Below are 19,301 nucleotides of genomic sequence, written 5' to 3'. Positions count from 1 at the left end.
TTTTGTATCGCTCGAAAATTCCTTATTACAAATTAAGTAATAAGCGGTGTTTTAGTGAATTCATGTATAAATTATTTTAAGCTTTTTAAAAACATTATAAAAATAATTTATAAGGAAAAATCCATACATTGAGGTGTACGACATTAATTGTTTACTGTATATGTATGAAATTTGTGCTGTATTTGCTTATGTTCGTTCATATTATTTAACGAATATATTGTAAAGCAACATGCAACATATAAATCGAACGAATACTGTATCTTTATGAACCTAAGTGCAAAAAAACAAAAAACATTGAATAGTTTTGTCGAAATGAAACTAGAGCATAACGGGAAGAATAAGAGAAAAAAAAAAAAGATAAAAAAGAGAAAAGAGAGAAAACAGAAAAACGAAAAAAAAAAAAAAAAGATATTCGGATACGATTTCTTTAAATCCCATGTCGGGAATGGAAATTTACGAAGAATTATTGTCTGACTGAGTGTCGTGTACTGTTGGCGTTGCGCGCAGTTGATTGTGTATCGGAGTGAAGACACGTTTTTATGCCGTCGCCCCATGTGTCGCTGTACAGAATATGCTCGTGTATATGTATAATAATCGTCAATTGTCGAGCAAATCATTGTAATGCGACTCTAGTTATTTTTAACGAAACACAACTCTTCTCTTAGCCAATCATAAAGTAGCTTATATCATTGTTACCCTTTGTCAATTATCGATAGATAACATTACTGTACACACTTCTTTCGTATCCGTATATGCAGATGTGTAAATATGAATTATACGCGGTACCAAGAAAGGAGATCTTTGTTTTCTCTCGTAAAAATGTCACCTTTCAGCCACTAGGGGACGCGATAACTGCTTTGTTCGTCTGACGTTCCAGCAGATCTGAACGAGCTTTTAAACGGCGCTGCATCAAACGGCTCTCGCTAGGCGGTGACAAACCGAACAATTGATGAAGCGATGAATCCTTGCCAATCATTCGATTCTTTCCAATGGCTTTTGATTCGATTAAATCGATACTCGAATGAACCGAACAAGATTTTACACGCGAATTACCATCAAATTCGTTTGAGGAATGAGTCGCGCAAAGCTTACTGTGCTCCGATAATTCGCTGCTTGAATCGGACATGTGCCCGTAAGGATGGTTATCTTCATCTGTGGACGAAGTAGATAATCTCGGTTCCCTTTTCTCCGCCAACTCCTCCAAATTCACGGAGAAGTGTTGAAGTACAACACGATTCACAGCCATCGCCGATTCAGCAAACGCCGAGAGTTCTCTAGCAGAATTGTTTCTTCTACGAACAATAACAGATATACTTAATAAATTTATAGAACTAATCAATAAATCTAAGTTTATATCACATTTTAAAATTGAATTATTTGGCGATTATCATACGAATACGAACCTGATAATATGAGGAGTTGTAAGAGATTTTTCAGTATTTTCAACGGAACTTGGACCAGGATTAATCCATGGATGTTTCAAAATACTCTCGGCGCTAAGCCTTTGATGAGCTTCCTTTACTAGCAGGCCTCTGATCAAATCTTTTGCGTCTTCCGAAATACACCTCCATTCGTTGTCTGGGAATTCATACCTGCCCTCCTGAATACTTGTAAATAGAAGCTCTTGGCAAGCCTGACAATTTTCGCCTCTCTCCCAACCACAGTCGGAACCGCAATTCCCATAGAAAGGTGGATAACCACAAAGGAGAATGTACATAATCACACCAAGGCTCCAGAGATCACAACGTTTGTCATAATAATTCGCTTCTCCGATAAATGCTTCCACAACTTCCGGAGCCATGAAATCGGCACTGCCAACTGGTGTTAAAAGTTGCGGGGTAGCTACAGGACTTGATAACGAGTTATTGAATTTTATGCCTGAGCCAAGATCAAAATCGCACACTTTAATTGGTGTTAACTTATCCGGATACACACACAAGATATTTTCGGGTTTCAGATCTCTGTGAGCGATACCTAGCAAAAAAAAAAATATATATATATATATGTATTCGTTGAAATAATTTCAAAGAAATGTATATTTTAGAACAGCTAATAGAAATTGCATTACCTTTCTTATGAAGGAAATTTAACGCGCTTGCGATCTCTTGGATTATCTGACTTGCTTCCCGTTCACTGAAATGAATTCTTTCTTGTATCCGGCTCAATAATTGACCACCGTTTACTTTCTCGAATACCAAATAAAACTTTTCTTCATCTTCGAAAAACTCGATTAATTGAATGATGTTTGGGTGTCCTTGACAATGATGAAATGTTTCGACTTCTTTGAATACACGTGCCCGTGCATGACCAGGAATTTTATCGATAATTTTGACAGCATATTCCAGGTCTGTATAAAGCGACCTGCAAGTCTGAACCGAGGCGTAAGCACCTTCGCCAAGAACTTCGCCAGTCAATCTGTACAGTTCTGAAACAAACATAGCAAAATTTATAATTTGATAATTGTAATAACAAAAATAATATATATATATATTCAATTAATCATGAAAAAAAAATATAAGTATGTAAGTATGTAAGTATATATTTAGAGTATAATAAAGAGTTTTGAAAAACGAATAAATACACAATAGAAGGGAATAAAGAAAGGTTGGGACTAGGCAGTATGAGGTAGAGGGAAATAGGGGGAAAACCGAGAGAGAAGCGAGGCTGTCCAAAAATAATCGTATCGCGTCACGTACGCAAAAACGGTTCATGTTTCGTAGTAAGCACATCCTTTATTATTGTTTGTGTGAGTAATATTACTGTTTTATTCACGTGAAAAAATTGGAAGTAGCTTACAAAAAAATTTTGATGATTTTAATATAATACCTGCTTTTTTTTGTTTCTAAAATTGAGAGCCTATTGGAAGGCATATGTATTGATTTTTTTGTATCAACATTTCATTTGTTTATTCCAATCTTCTTTAAAAATATCAAATATCAAAAAATATCGTGCGTTTTACTAAATGAATATTCCGCGTCGCATTTTTTATGAATATAAAATTTTCTTCAATTTGATTTTCTCTAAATATAAAATAAATTTAATAAATAAATAATATGCTCGCTTTCTATTTAAAACTCTTCAATTATTAATTCATAAAGAATTTATAATGTTCACATTATTTAGTATAACGTATATTTAACTTTGACATTATTACATGCTACCAAATATTGTTTTATAGTTGTTATATTGCTTTTAGAAAGTTAATCGTTATTAGAGAAAATTATCATATTCGAATTATACATATAATGTATTCAATGTTAAGGCCAAAAGGGAACCAAACATAAGTAAATATTCGTTACGCACTACGCATATAAACATACGTATTCTTTCTGTCTTTCTCTCTGTCCGAGAACTTTAAATTTCTTGTTCACTCTTGTTTGACCCCCACCTCACTTTCACAATAACATGATGCTTCCGTTCCATTCTATCCGGCTCGTCGTTCATTTGTTCGTTCCCTGGTTCAACGTTGCAACTATATATTTCAAGCTGCTATCAACTCTCTTTTTACCTTCCCTTTTCTGTTCCCTAACCAACAGTTTTACTCTCCCCCTAGCTCCCACCTATTTGCCTCACGCCAAAGATACGATTCTGCTTGGCAACACCGCCGACGAATACCTAGCAACCAGAACCCGATAATACACTTCCATGTCTCCACCATACCCATCCACCCCACTTTTCACAGTTAAAGTACTACATCATCAATTCAATTCTATATTTTTTTATAATTTAATATCATGAGACATATATGTGTATATATATACACATATATATACTCGATATACTCAATCTGACTACTACATTATATATTTAATACATAATATATATTTGTCAATGATATTTTTAATTTGCTAATTAGTTTTATAATAAATTAAAAATTCAATGAACAAAAGAAAAAGTATAATTTTCAAAAATATTGACACATTTAACGCATGCCAAGAAAAGCATAAGTTGTAAACTAATAAGGAATAATTTGAAATACTTTGAAAATTATAAAATTTTAATTAATTTAGATATTTTAATAATATCAACAACAAGAAAAAAGTATCTTATTATTAAAAATGTTAAAAAAATTAAGAATAAATAGTAATAAATAGTAATAAAAATAAAAACAAAAATAATAAAAAATTTACAAATTGCATCACAAACTTAATATAATTAGTATTTGAAAAAAGAATATAAAAAAAAAGTATGAAAGATAAAAAAAAAATTAAAAAAAAAAGTTTCTGAAACATACATATACATGTACATAATATATCAACGAGTTAACCCGTGGCCCAGATTGTATATGTATAATGTACGTATAATGTAAGTATATGGGTGCACTCATGCCTAGTTCTCACTAGTAGCAATACAGAGCAGGAAGCTTCTCGAACACAAACTCTACAGTACTATACTACACTATATCGTACGAATCGATCGCATGATATGACATAATGGTCTCAAGCAGTGAACTCGGTCAATAATTAAAAAAAATAAATAAATAAATAAAAAAAAAATAAAAAAAAATAAGAAATTATGTTTTCATTATTGCATTTTTATTGATGCTTTTTATTGACGTATAAGAATTTAAAATATTAAATATTGAAAGACAAAATTAATGTTCAATTATTTCTTAATTTTTAAGATGTAACCACATGCATCTTCATGCACATCTATTGTACAAGATCATAAATTTTATGGAATTTTTATAAAAAATGATTTAATATTCAAATAATTTCACGAAAAATACAAATTAAATAAATAATATTGATCAACAATTAATTATGCATTGTGATTCGAAAAATATTTTTAAGTATCTCATAATTAATTTTTAACATTTTCATCATGCATTTCAATTTTTTTTTAATAATCAGATCATTTAAAAATACAATAATAAATATATATACATATCAAAACTTGATATAAAATTGTTTTTTTTGATATATAATTTTTCTATATTTTATATTCTATGACCGGACTAATAAATATAAAAATGATCGGTCATTGCATTAAAAAGAAAAATTAAAATAGCCATGCGGTTAATTATATTAATATTATCAATTTATATAAATTTCTTAAACGTTTTGAATTTGTACAAAATTATATATTTAAATAAAATAATTATAAAATATAAAATAAAGACATTATTAACTTAATTGCGTATCCACGAAAACAATTTATAATGCAATTTAAAATATGTTATAGATAATATATTATTTGATGATTCTCTTATGTAACGCACAGTTCACATTATTCGGCCAATATAATTGAACTTTGTAACATTTAAAAATAAATCAATAAGAAAATTTTAAAAAACCTTAAGAAATTATAATAAATTATCTATAAGTATTGTGTAATAATTGTAAATATAAATACGCAACGTACCTATGAACAATAAATTAGATATTAAATCGTGTTCGTTGATAGAAAATATTTGTATAATTCGGTTAACGTCATACGATACACATTAAACATTGTTTATGCTTCGTTGTACATATTTGTCACACAATATACAAGCATATGAATTTTTTAATTTTTATAACTAACATACACACAAAATCTTTCCATATATTGAATTTTACCTTGGAAGCAAGAAGACATTAAGGATGATCCAGAACGTTTCTTCTTGCGTCTTTTGCGCCTAGCTTCTTCTTGTCGAGCTTGCACCGCGCTCATAGATTCGCCCGTGGAATTCACGGTGTCTCTGCAATTTGCATCTTCTGAAACAAAAAAGCACAAACGTATGCTTTAAATAATTACAAGATTTTATAATTAAACATAAAAACTATATAAAAAAATGAATGGAAGATTTTCTATTTTTAAAATTTTTTTAAATTTTATATATGAAATTGTAGATATAATTAATAAATAATTAATCAAATATTAAGAATCTATTTTTTACATTTATTTAGAAAAGTTAAATATACAAATCTAATATATTTTGTTATTAAAATTGTTATTAAAATATAAAATAATTTAATAATAATAAAATAATAAAATAATTTATAAATTTGTTACAAAAAAAATAAAACAAAAGAAAATTCAAGAATTTTCAGAAATAATTTTTAAAAATTAAACTTAGATATAGAAGAATTTTTAAAAATGTAAAATGCAATTACATTATAGTTGTTTATTCGCTGAAAAATTTATTGAGAATAAAGTAATTAAAAAAATATATATTAAATTGTATTAATATCATAGCAGATACAATGTACATTGTTTATTTTTGTACATATTTATCTAAACATAGCTAATCTCAAAGGTTTTTTCATTTTACATTAACAATATTTATATAACATATCAGTCATAGACGATTTAATTTGTTTTTTTTTAATTTAAAAATTCATACATATATGAATATATTATAGTTTATTAATTTTGTAACATTGACATACATTTTCTCGAAGAAGCTAGAAATTTCTATGAATCATAAATTATAGATATTGTTAAAATATACAAATCTTATAAATAATTAAAACAATGTCAATTTGCTAATAATTCAATCAATGAATTTATATCTAACGAAAATATAAATGAAAATAATATATATTATTACAAAATTTAAAAAAAACTGAATAATTAAAAATATTAAAAAATTTTTTTTAAATTTAACAATTTAAATTTTAAAAATTGTTCGATAAAATATAAAGAATCGCGCGTAACCGCCATATTCGATCGAATCGAAAGTGCATGAATTGGTTGCGTAGGTTGACAAGGAGAAACATTGCATGTACAAACATGTGTAGATAGATCGACCTAGTAATAGAATAATGAAATTTTTAATCTTTAATATTGTATTTATTATCAAACTTAATCATCGATTATCGTAAGTCCAAAATCATGAATCGAATTTGAAAAAAAAAACCGGTAAATTCATGTTTTAATTTTCTGGTATAAAAAAACTGTTCATTACTGAAAAAAATACGCAATCAAATGAAAGTTATTTTCCATATTATTTTAATTATTTTTTTAACATTAAATAGTAATTTAGATGAGAATGAATGTATCTTTTGATTGTTTCGCATCGACGATGCAACGCAATGCAATGCAAGAAGCAACACAACCGAGCATTGAGAGCTCAGAGTTCAATGACTGACACAGAAAAGGAACGCCGCCATCTTACGCGAGATATACGTGTACGAAAATATTATTACCGCGTTTGCAAAATCTGTGACAATAGACAACCAAAATAAACAAATGGAACAACTATACATAAATAAACTACGTCGCTTCTTGAATGTTTGCTTGAAGTTATTTAACGCTTAATAGAACGTTTGTGAAAATTCAATTTGTTTTAAGTTTAAAATTTATTTTAAATTTTGAAATTAAATGATTTCTTTCTATGAATTGTGTTTTTCTCATAGAAAATAATAAATAATTTTTAATCCGAAAATTTTTTTATATATTCTTTGAATTGAAATGTTAATTATACTGACATATATTGTATCAATAAAAAAAATATTTTCCAAGAGATCAAATACATTGAAATCTTTTATTTTTTGGAGCAAACTATTCCCTTTAAAAAAGAAGGGTAGCAACGAATTTAACGTACATACAGGATTCTTCATCTTTCTCTTTTTTTTTCTTTCTCTCTCTTATTCTCTCCCCCTTTTACTCTTTGTTTGGGTTACCCTTACCGACACCCCTTACGATTTGCATCCAACTCGAACGAGACCCAACTAACCCACTTTGACCCTTGAAAATAATTTAACAATATATATATACATATATATATATATGTATGTATATATATATATATTGCATCGTCGTAACTCTGTCTCGCTTTGCTTCGATATGTTCTTTCTCTCACATCACATTCGCATTCTTCATTGCGTTTAGCTTCGCACACACAGAATTTGTTATGCGTCCCTTTCGACATCACAATCGTATTTTTAACGGTTTTTATTATTTATTCGATTATTAAAAATGATTTACTAATAAGATATTGAACCAAAAAAATATATAAATATACTTTATATTTTATGTGTTGAACGAAATATATTTCCTTCGAAATACAAGAATAGTTATTTTTGTTTCAAAATAAAAAAAATAAAGTAAAATAATATGTAGATATATATTAAGTGGTACATGAAGTGGTGTTACTGATTTAGTTTTTGAACTTTAACAAACTCTTTTATAAAACTTATTATAAAATATTTATATTAATTAAATAATTCGGAATGATTAAAATTTTAAATATTAATTTTGAGAATGTTATATATATAACTGTCAATGTTATCATAATTCAATTGAGAAAATATATTTTATTATAAGCCAGAACGAAATATAATAGAAATGAAAATGTAAGTAAACGGATTTAAAATGTAAGTGAAGGATTTTGCAATTTGAATTGAAAGAACGAAGAAGCTAGCAACGTGCGCACCGGCTTCGAGAAAGTTCTTCCGTCAACCGACTCCGATTGTCACGTACCGTGTGCTCTTCAACAATTGATCTTGAAAATTTTCATCCATTATCTCAATTATTTTATATCCTTTTTTTATTTTTACATAAATTGAACTCGAATTTTCAATCGAAACGATATTTCTCTTTTTTTCGATTAATGACGAAGTTCATATGAGAGAATGACATAATAAATTACATAGCAATCATTTATTTAAAATAAAATATAATACATCTATTAAAAAATTATGTTAAATGATTAAATATTAATGATATTATTTTGATTTGTTACTAATAAAAGATTAAAATAGTATCAAATTTCATCATGATCATGTTTAATTTGAAGTGAATTGAATTAACATTTATTATAAAAAGAATCCATACCTCTTGCAACCTCTTGACAACCGTCTTCTCGTTCTTCCAAGATTTTCTCCACCATTTTCGCACAGTTACCACAAGCTTCGGTTTTTTAATATCCAGAAAAGAGTCAAAAAAGGAAAGTGAAGTTCTTATTCAAAACAAAACTTTCTTTTAATTTTTTTCTTCTTTGAATCTTCCTTCTTTTTCAATTAACAAACAACAATAAAACTTCCTCTCTTTTTCGCTCTTAACCCGATATCAATAATTATAAAAAAGAGTCAGTCGTATATACAAAAACATCTATATCCACTAAGTTACTGATATAATCTCCTTTCCCACTATCTTAACTTTTTAAACCACTATGCTGCTTCTCTTAATTCTTTCTCTCTTTACCGACGTATGCTTCCTTTCTTTCTCTCTTTCTTCCTCGGGATAATTCGATGTATATCAGCGTCGGTATCACAGATATAAATAAATATATAAAGGTTATCTATTCCTCTGTTTCTCTAACTCTTGCGATTTATAGGAGCGACAAACGATGCTACTGTGGTAGACAATACCCGGTATAGCTGAATCGTTTGAATAAATACTATCACAGACTTTGACACTGCGCTTTTTCTTTTCTTTTCTTCTCAATTATCTCTCACTTGTTCTTCTTTCTTTCACCTTTTTATTACTTTTTTCTCTTTTACTCTTTCTCTTCACTATCTCCAATGATATGAACAGAGTTCTTTCTGTCTTCTCCACTGCCTTTAATCTGATGAGATATTAAATATCGCGGATAAATCTGTTCCGCGAGAATTGAAATTGTTATACAACTCCTCGATGCCTTCTCGACTTCTATTCTCCAGCGTCAAAACTTCGCCTACTTCTGCTCCCTCGATTCCTCCTCCTCTGCTCCTACCCTGAGACTTTTCGCCGGATAAAACAAAGTTTTTCCGTATGCGAAAATCTCTGGATGGTCGCTGCTCCGTTGTCGGTATCGCACAGCCTTTCGCACGTAGCGGTAACCCGGCTCGGAAGCGCATTAAAAAATCCTTCAGCTAACACATCGAGTCTTTTCTTTTACCTTCCCTCACTGCACGGCAGTTGGTTTCCGACTGAACCTCGCAAGATGGCCGCTTCGCTTACTAACAACCCCTCCACTCTCTTTCGTCGCTGTTCTCGTCCCGGCATCGACGAGTCCTCGATCCCCACCACGCTGTCGTTACTGCCGCTACCCTCCTCCCTTTCCGTTGCTTCTACGTAGCATCGAGCAACTTCGTCGACGCCCTCTGAAACGGCGCCGCGTCACGTAGCTTCTAGGCAGGGGCTCTCGTTTTTCGAAGAGACAAAACTACTACGCTAAAGCCACGTAGTTACCGAATTGAATGATGCAATTTTTATCTAGCTTGCAATTCTATTTTTAGAGAATTCGTCATCGATATTATTTAAGTAAACACGATCTTGACATTCACGTTAACGAATAAATACTCGTATTTATTATATATGAATCATCAATATGAATGATTGAAATGCGATATTGAAACTGACAATTAAAGAATTATTATAATTAAAGAAAATTAAATGTTAAAACTACCTTTCTTCTTCTCTTCCATCCTTAGTTCTTTCCTTTCTCTCTCTCTCTCTCTCCCTGTTTAACACTTTTTTCGTTTAATTTTTACAATTTGTTCAAGAGCGTATGAGAATCACTGATTGCTCTCGTATGTTTGGAATCGACTTGCCGGTAATAACGCCATTCTGTACGTAAGATTTCATCATGAATGTTTTTTCAAAAAGCTTGAGTAAAACGTGTTTATCGACTGAATGGTTAGATTATATGTGCAAGATGTTTACAATTTAGCATCATTTATACCCGCATTATAAGGGACCTGAGCCAGATAAACATAGAGGAACGGGAAATATCGCCGAAGCGGTCGCGGCGTGCGTTGTTTTAGGAAGGGATGCGCGCGCACAATGGCCACGTATAACATCACGCGACATAGAAAAAGAATCGAGAGAGACAACCAAGACGAAGTACGAAAGTATTGCTGTTTAAATTTATGTGAAGATGTGCACGGTGAAATAAAATACGAAGAAAGAAGATAAAAAATACGGGAAAGAGAAACGACAAACATTTCTCGTGTTTTATAGTAGTTCAAACGTAGGCATATACACATACAAATGCATTTATATACGTAGTTTTTATGCTACGCGCAGACTCGTGTCGGCCATCGAAGTTTGTTTTCAATCGGCCGACATCGCGTGAACTTGTTGCCCGTATAATCTGTATGGTATTGCGTCGTAAGTTTATTAGCTGTATTATTATTACGTAACATTATACGGTCATTTATTTATCTGGCCATACGATCTACAGTTTTATATATTTGATTTTAAGTTAAAATTAAATCGGAATGAAGCGTTTGCCCAATTAAAAACTTTATTATATATTCAAATCTTTTTATATTATTATGATTTATATTTCGAAAATCGATCTGTTTATTAGCTCCTTTCTCACCGATTATTATAACTATAATCATTACAATTTCGATTATTTCGTTATTTTATTTTTGCATTCCACAAATTTGAAGAATAGATATTAATTAATGATATTAATTCATCTATTATAAGTGAACATTTGCCGGTCGCCTTGATGTGTTTATATAAATAGTTGATAAATACTGATCATATACGTGTCATGGATGTACATCCAGGCAGAATTAATGATAACAAATATTTTTACGAATATCTTGAAAATCGCCAATTATGTGTAAAAGAAAAAAAAATAATCTATATTAAAATCGGTGAGAATGGAATTAATTAATAAATTCAATTTCAAATATATTACTGAATATGTATATTATAAAAATTATGACTTTCTCATCCATGAAATAGCACATATTATGATAATAATTACATCATCAACATCATGGATGTAATAATCGTATATCCGCATATCGATCATATCGAATTAGTAATATGGGTGCAATGTTCGATCGTTGCGAAAGAAAAATGTTTTTCACTATCACGTGATGTATACAATATGCTTCATTGATGAGTAAGAAATTTTTATTTTCTGTTCAATTTTGTAAAATAATGCTTTCGTAAAAATAATGTTCGATTTGAAAAAAAAATTGAAAGGGACCACTTCTATTACGTAGAAATTCAAGAATCAATCAGATTGAAAGGACATTCTTACCGTGAGAATTCAACAGATTTCGTCTAAACAGAAAATTTAAAGGACAGTGTTCGGTCGCACAAAATAACAGCACAAACCGGTTTTTGCACGTGGCAAAAGTGACTTTGCTGTGCTTGCTATATCAGCAAGCATCCAATACAATACTTATTATCATACTATCAATTTACTATATAACTTTCTTCCATTTTTACACACATATTTTTTCCTCAGTTACTAATGTTTCACAAAATGTTAAAAATAAATATGTTATTCAAACGTAAAAAGAAGTTTAAATGACACAACATCGATTGAAAAAGTTTTGTAGATATGGATAATAAACTGAAAGTACAAGTAAGTGAGAAAAAGAAGAGTACATGATGATTTGGCTAGAAACGAAAGAAGAGTATTAAAAAATAAAATATTAATAATATAATTCGCAAAATAATTTTGTTTGTTTGATTTTTTTTATAGTTGTTTTTCAAATTTTAATATTATCAATCGATCCTTCTTTTTTTTATATTCACATTTGTAGCTTTTTTCATTGTTTTTATGTCATGCCATGTGATATTAGGTAAAATTAATTATCCAAATCAATTCCGAATAATCTTGCATTGCGACAGACAGTAAAAAATTAAATTATGAAAAGTCATCGCTTAAAACGTAATATTTGTAAACCGAAGATAGTATGTGACTCGTAAAAATTTATCTGGTTAATTATATCATTTTGTATACGTGAGGTGACAAAAGTACGCGCAATTTATTCATTTTATCTACTTAACGTTTTTTTTTCAATCATTAGTGACTCATCCAAATGCGATTATCACTTTACTGGATCTCTTGCTTCGCGAAGTGTAAAGAACGCTCATTACAAACTTATTCCGCGTGTTAATATTAGTCCAGTTTTCAAAAATAAAAACAATTTCGAATAAGTTTTAGTATTATTTGATTCCTTTGAAAAGTTAAATCGAATTATTATGTTATTATTGATAGAATACAATTTCGAATTATTAAAATTTTAGCTTATTTAATGATAAGAAAGTGAAAAATAGACGATAAAAATCAATCGAGACAAGAGGTGAGGACATATTTGCCATAGCAAGGCAACTGCGTATCTTGTGCTGCGTGGTGAAGTTAAAGCAGAACTATCACGGTATAGTATGGACGCGTAGTACGTTACGTAATTCACCGGCTTTGAACGAGATTCGTTCGTCTCTTCTCTCTTATAACTCTCACTTATAAATTTATATTTTTACGAAAATAATAGCTTATATACACATACATACATACATATATACATACATATATATATATAAGAATAGATTAATAAGTTTAGCAATGGATCATGGTGATTCGAACTAATTTAAAATAATAGGTTATAAAAATACGATAAAATATTATAACGAGCTGTGAGCTTGGAAGATAATTTTTAATATACCGATATGTATATGATTGTATCGATAGGATGATTTATACGATACGAATATACATACATGTGATAAAGAATATTAACATATAAAAGAAGATTGTAAATATTATATTGGAGAAGAAATGTAAAATAAATATGACTTTTTTTATTTTTGTTATTCATTCGTGGTTATGTAAATTTGTTATTTAAAAAACGATGTTTTGAGAAAGAAATTACCGGCAGATAAATTTTTTGACAAACTGGTCGATTCATAAGCAGCTGAGGTGAAAGGAGTGAGAACGATCTTCGAACGATTCTTCATGTAGCACGTGTATCCATAATTCAAGGTTAAATAATGGGACGCACAAAAGGTTCTCCTTGTTTAAGGTTTTCCGTATGACAATTAATTTTAAATAATTGTTTTATCACGCATACATTTCGTGTGAGGCATCGAACGTTCCACATATTTTTACTTGAATGGAAAATTTATTTGAATCTTGAAAAATGACAGAAATCGTTCAATTTCGAGATCACGTACCATGTGAAATTGAATCATGTGCACTGGCGAGATGGAACACGATTGGATATTACCGACAAAGAATCATGAACATCGTAAACAACGGAACATGTTAATGCGCATGCGCGTACGTAATGTTTACTCTTTGTAACAAGTAGTATGTATGTATATTGTATGTATGTATGTAGTACGTATATATATTGTATGTATGCATGTAGTATGTATATTAAATTGTAATAATAATCATGTGTATAATTGTTGTAATGAAATTTATCGAAAACGAGAACAACAGAAAGAATGAACGATCATCCGATGTAATGAAAAAAGAGAATAGAAGATAATAAACAAAAAGAATATTATTTTATTGGATCATGTACCAATAAATATCCGATCTGGTATATCTTTATAACGAAATGCGGATATAAGCTGATTCATTTATTATTATTTCGCACACTGCAAAAGAAATATTATCATTGATAGCGAACGATATCGGTAAATTGTACGCACTAATAAACATTCGATCTGCTAGATTTTTATGATGCAACGATATATGGAAACAAGCTGATTCATTTATCGACTATTCCATGTCATATCAGCATGGAATCGCGGCGGAATTAGTTGCAAATCCATGGTGTCGAGCGAATTGGTAGAGGTCATCGACCATTATATATCGTACTCTTTCCAGCATTTGTCCGCTATGCTTATTTCTGGATATCGCCCGGGTCATCTACCGTATGGCCTCGTGGGTCATACGCGCGGTTCAATGTTGCTTTAGTTAAACGCTTCAAGGTAAATTGAACACCTTCACAAATCTGTTCTAAGATTGTACAATCAAAATGGACGGTAACAAATGGTAGTAAGTAAGAGAATTATGAAACAGAATTCGATCGTTTTTTACGAGAGAGGAGAAAGATTTGAGAAAAATTGGTGAAATTATGTTACACGGGAAAAAGGCAACGAATTTAGCTGACCCAAGAGAAAGATTGGTGTGTTACATAATTCATGCCAAATTTCTTACGATACTATATTCATTGTATTTCCACATTCCTCCATGAAGATGGATTAAAAGTTCGAATTAGTGAAACATCGAGCCTAACTACATATATATTATCCGACAGTTATACTGGTATGTAATCTTGATTTTATTAAATTTATTATGAATTATATGATATTATCCATCTCCTTTTCGTTTGAAATAAAAATGACAAATAAAAAAAACAGGTAATTATTTCTATAATAATATAATAATATAAGGTAAAGGAATAAAATATTTATTTCAAATAAAGATGTATCTAAATAAAATCTTGGATAATTTATTCGACTAAACTATTTTCGTTACTATTTTCAAATAATTTATTTATCAGACATTTGATTTTTTTAATTTGATTTTTCGAACAAGAATAGATAGGGAATATAATAACTATTTAATTTCTCAGTTTAAAAAGTATGAAAATTATTAAAAATAAAATTAAAAGTAGAAATTTACAAAAATTATCCCAGAAAAACATTTTTATATTTTTGTATCAAAATGTTCGTATATCAAATAAAATAATAATAATTTATTTTTCAAATACATTATTGTTCAAACAATCTTGCAAGATAAAATAACAAAATAAAATAAAAATTTTATATTTATTTCGTTAAAACTCAATCTTGTATAGAGAAGTACAAGTGTACAAACACAATAGCACAAACGAAGAAAACACTTCAATTCGAAGTTTCGTATTGTTTTGTCTTTATCTCGAACAAATGCTTGAAGCGCGATTTTTTAAAGGATTTTTACGTTAAATGAATCAACGATAAAGCTTATGTATATATATATATATATATATATATACAGTTATATGTATATATTGAACGTGTATTAGGGCGAAATAAAAAAATAGTAAATATTTTCTTTCTCCAATGAGATAAGATTAAAGGAATGGTAAGTATACATATATATACAATATATGTATACTTTATATCTCGCAGAGTATTATGATTTCTCGAGATAATGAAGTGCTCGAAAAGCAAAATGAAAACAATATTTAGATAGATTATAAGAAAATCACGTGTGGATTGTGAATACATGAAATGAAACACGTTTCAATTTAAAATTTTTTTTTAATAATTTCGATCATCGCAATATAAAAGTACAGTAAAAGATGGATAGTTATTTACGACGACCTATTTGTTCGGTAGTCAGACTGAATTGGGTAAGGATAGGGAAAGGATATCTTTTTTCTTTTTTATTAATTATTCAATCAATCCATGACAAAATGGGAATGTTATATCAAAATTAAATTTCGATTCCATTATCATGTATAAATGCTCGATTTAAGTCTTGATTTTTAAGTGTAACTATCGAACTTTTACTTTAATTTTATAACGGACAAGTTATATTAGGTGTATGCGCACTATGGCGTATACGAAGATACACAGCTATTTTGAATTATTCAAACAAATCGGAAAAAGAGATTAGATAATGTTCACATGACAATATTTTTTATATATCACGTTATAATTTTATACCAATAATATCATTGACAGATAAATAAGTAATGTAATAACTAATGTAAATAAACATTAATTGTTAAACTTGTGTATGTGTTCTTATCCATAAGTATATAGAGCATATTTGTAAAATAATAGATATGATAATAATATTTAAAGATTCAAAACTTTATGATATCTATCTAAAAAATTATTTTTTTTATTAAAAATATATTTTTTTCGACAATCATCGCTAGATAAAAATATAAGAAAATTTTGAACATGAAAAATAATTAAAGAAAGACAAAATCAAATAAATATGATGGATCAAGTACTGAAAATGTATTTTTGAGTATTATTCTGTCATATTTTTGTAATAAGACATTGAATCGTTATAATTTGTGTGATAGGTATTATATTTGTAATAGGACTCTATTTATCTGAATTTTATTTATGCACATCAATGTCAACAAAATGCGCAATTTATCGAATTCATTGTTAAGCTTCTATTATGCGAACTAATTTGCTTGTAACATATTGCTTTATTCATGACATTCATAAAAACAATTGCATTTAATATTAACATTTAATAGAACGATTTAATTAAAAGTTTTTTAAATTCTTTAAATAATTAAAAAAAAGAAATAATATTTATGTATTCAAATAAACGAATATAAATCCAGTTATGTAAACAGTACCTCGTATACGAACCAAGTGACAACAACGTTAGTGAAGGAAAAAAAAGTTAGTGGACTTCTATTATCCGAATGATCCAATTATCCGAATCATCTTGTTCCTAGAGTTCGGATAAATAGAATTTTTTCATTGTATTTGTACCTTTCTTTATGTAAAATTGATATGATAAAGGATATGAACACATAACCTATAAAATGATACGAATAATTAGATAAATTCATAAGAGAGTAAAAAAAAATTAATTTTCGTTAAATTTATTTTTCAGACACAGATAATAGGTAGGTAAAATTATGATTGACTATAATTTTTATTATAATTCACTTTATTATGGATATTATTTTTAATGACAGATGTACAATTATTATTATATGTAACAATATTTTTTGCTAAATTTTATTTCGGATATGTATTTAATAACACTTAATATTGTATAATTTAGTTTTTTAAATTTTATAAATAATTAAAAGTTTATACGATATATCTATGCATTATGGCATTATTATAATAATTATGGCATTATTATTATAATAACTCTATAAACATAAAAAGATAAAAACAGTACTTAAAATTAAAAAAAATATTTATGAGAACTCTTATGGAAAAACTCTAAATGAAAAAGTATTAACTGTGAAATATTAGCTATGAATAAAATATTAATGGATATTAATAAAATCATTTTTAAAAACGCATAAATATATCAATGAAAAGAAAATTTAATTATTTTTTATCATTTTTGTTGAAATATTAAAGACATTATTGATATTTAATTATTTTTTAATGCAATACAAAATAAATATATAAAATTTAATAAAAAATATTTATAATAATTAGTAATAAATGAAATTTAATGGAATGTTTACTTAAAAAAATTGTTATTTAAAAATATTTTTTATAATTTAATTGTTGAAAAATCACGTTTAATTTGAACAAAAAAATCATTTGATCGCTGAAAAAAAGACATAAAACTTATCTTTGCTATTCATAAATTATGTTAGACACGTATGTATCTAACAACTTCCTTTAATAGCATCGTAAACAAGTCATAGAATAGCAATTATCGGATGATTAGTTGTTTAGACTTGTTTAGATCTTCTTGACTTTTTGAAATTCTTTCTTTGCTGGTTACCTTTTGTACGATGGGATGCTATTGAAGAATTTTCCAAACAGAACTATTGTAATTTAATGCAATTAAATGTTAAAGGTTATGGTTGCCTTGTTATGAAGGTATCTATATACAAAATCATATAATAAGTATTTATTATTAAGATTATACCTATATCCACTGTAGTGTGTGAAACAAATATTGAATCTTTATATATATAAAATATATGTGTAAGAAAAATCAAGATAAGATAGAAAAGGTAAAATTTTATAATTTTAATATGAATAAAATGAAAAAAAATTTAAATTGAAAAATGAAGAAGAATTTTTATTGAATAATATTTTTTTTTATTTTATTTTTCTAAGAGAAAAGAAAATATGAAAAAGTAATAATAATTATGTTTTATAATAATCTATTATAATAACTATATTTTATGTGTTTTATATACACGATTTTTTTTCCAAATGTTAAAATTATTTTATAAAAAAATCTGTAATAATTTTATTTTTTTGTAATTAATTATTATGTAAAATAAAATAATTATTATAATAATAATTAGATATAATAAATTAATATTTAATTAATTTTATTATTGTACAATAAAATATTATATAAAATTAATTTAAAAAATAACGAGACGAGAATTTTTTTTATTTTTTAAGAAATTAGATTGTTTTATTTATTATCATTTTATTAATCATCTTTATTATTACAAATATTATTACAAATATTAAGTATATTATTTATTAAATTATAATATTAATTCATATTAAATCTATTTCTACATGATGTAATACATTGTATAAAACCGTGTATTTAATTATTTAATTCTAATTTATAATGATAATTAAATAATTTATTAATAATTAAATAATTATTTTAATTATCTATTTAAAGATATTTATTTATTTAAAACCATATTAATTTTACTATATTAATAAAATATTTATTTTTTTCATTAAATGATGATCAATTAATATATTAATTTTTTATTTATTATAATTTATTTTGGATGTAGAAATATAAATGAAACCATCGTTGCCATCCTCAATATTTTTACATAAATCATCTTTCATAAATCTATTCTTAACAGATTAGAAATTATATCCAATTTTCTTTTGAATATATACATAGAATCTGTAATTTATTAGATACAAAATATAATTGATTAATATTTTCTTACAGTAATCTCATTGTGTTTCATTTTTTT

General features: G+C 27.6%; 1 protein-coding gene and 1 long non-coding RNA gene across 2 annotated transcripts; one reads left to right on the top strand and one right to left on the bottom strand.

Moving 5' to 3' along the window:
* LOC100873035 (MAP kinase-interacting serine/threonine-protein kinase 1) lies at positions 1–9,892 on the bottom strand. The gene is made up of 5 exons (XM_003691232.4): positions 8,764–9,892; positions 5,562–5,699; positions 2,069–2,425; positions 1,404–1,974; positions 1–1,292 (listed from the first exon to the last, which is right to left on the bottom strand). The coding sequence occupies exons 1-5, from the start codon at positions 8,816–8,818 to the stop codon at positions 830–832; spliced, it is 1,584 nt and encodes a 527-aa protein (XP_003691280.3). The 5' UTR covers positions 8,819–9,892; the 3' UTR covers positions 1–829.
* An 860-nt stretch (positions 9,893–10,752) lies between these two features.
* Positions 10,753–14,182, top strand: LOC116415637 (uncharacterized). The gene is made up of 2 exons (XR_015291973.1): positions 10,753–11,022; positions 11,880–14,182. It is a non-coding gene; the product is annotated as an uncharacterized LOC116415637 (long non-coding RNA).
* Positions 14,183–19,301: the final 5,119 nt, after the last annotated feature.

This window comes from Apis florea, unplaced genomic scaffold (genome assembly GCF_048593485.1).
Source record: "Apis florea isolate Af1SG1 unplaced genomic scaffold, ASM4859348v1 contig_2899_pilon, whole genome shotgun sequence".
Taxonomy (NCBI): domain Eukaryota; kingdom Metazoa; phylum Arthropoda; class Insecta; order Hymenoptera; family Apidae; genus Apis; species Apis florea.
Note: the sequence above shows the minus strand (reverse complement) of the source record. Positions and strands in the feature narration are given on the sequence as shown.

What these genes read in the sequence shown, in the direction of transcription:
- LOC100873035 (XM_003691232.4), bottom strand. Translation starts at nt 8,818, where the DNA reads ATGGTGGAGAAAATCTTGGAAGAACGAGAAGACGGTTGTCAAGAGGTT. An exon ending in TTGTCAAGAGGTTGCAAGAG is followed by an intron (nt 5,700 to 8,763) that starts GTATGGATTCTT and finishes TTTTTGTTTCAG; the next exon opens with AAGATGCAAATTGCAGAGAC. An exon ending in ACAACTCCTCATATTATCAG is followed by an intron (nt 1,293 to 1,403) that starts GTTCGTATTCGT and finishes TATTGTTCGTAG; the next exon opens with AAGAAACAATTCTGCTAGAG.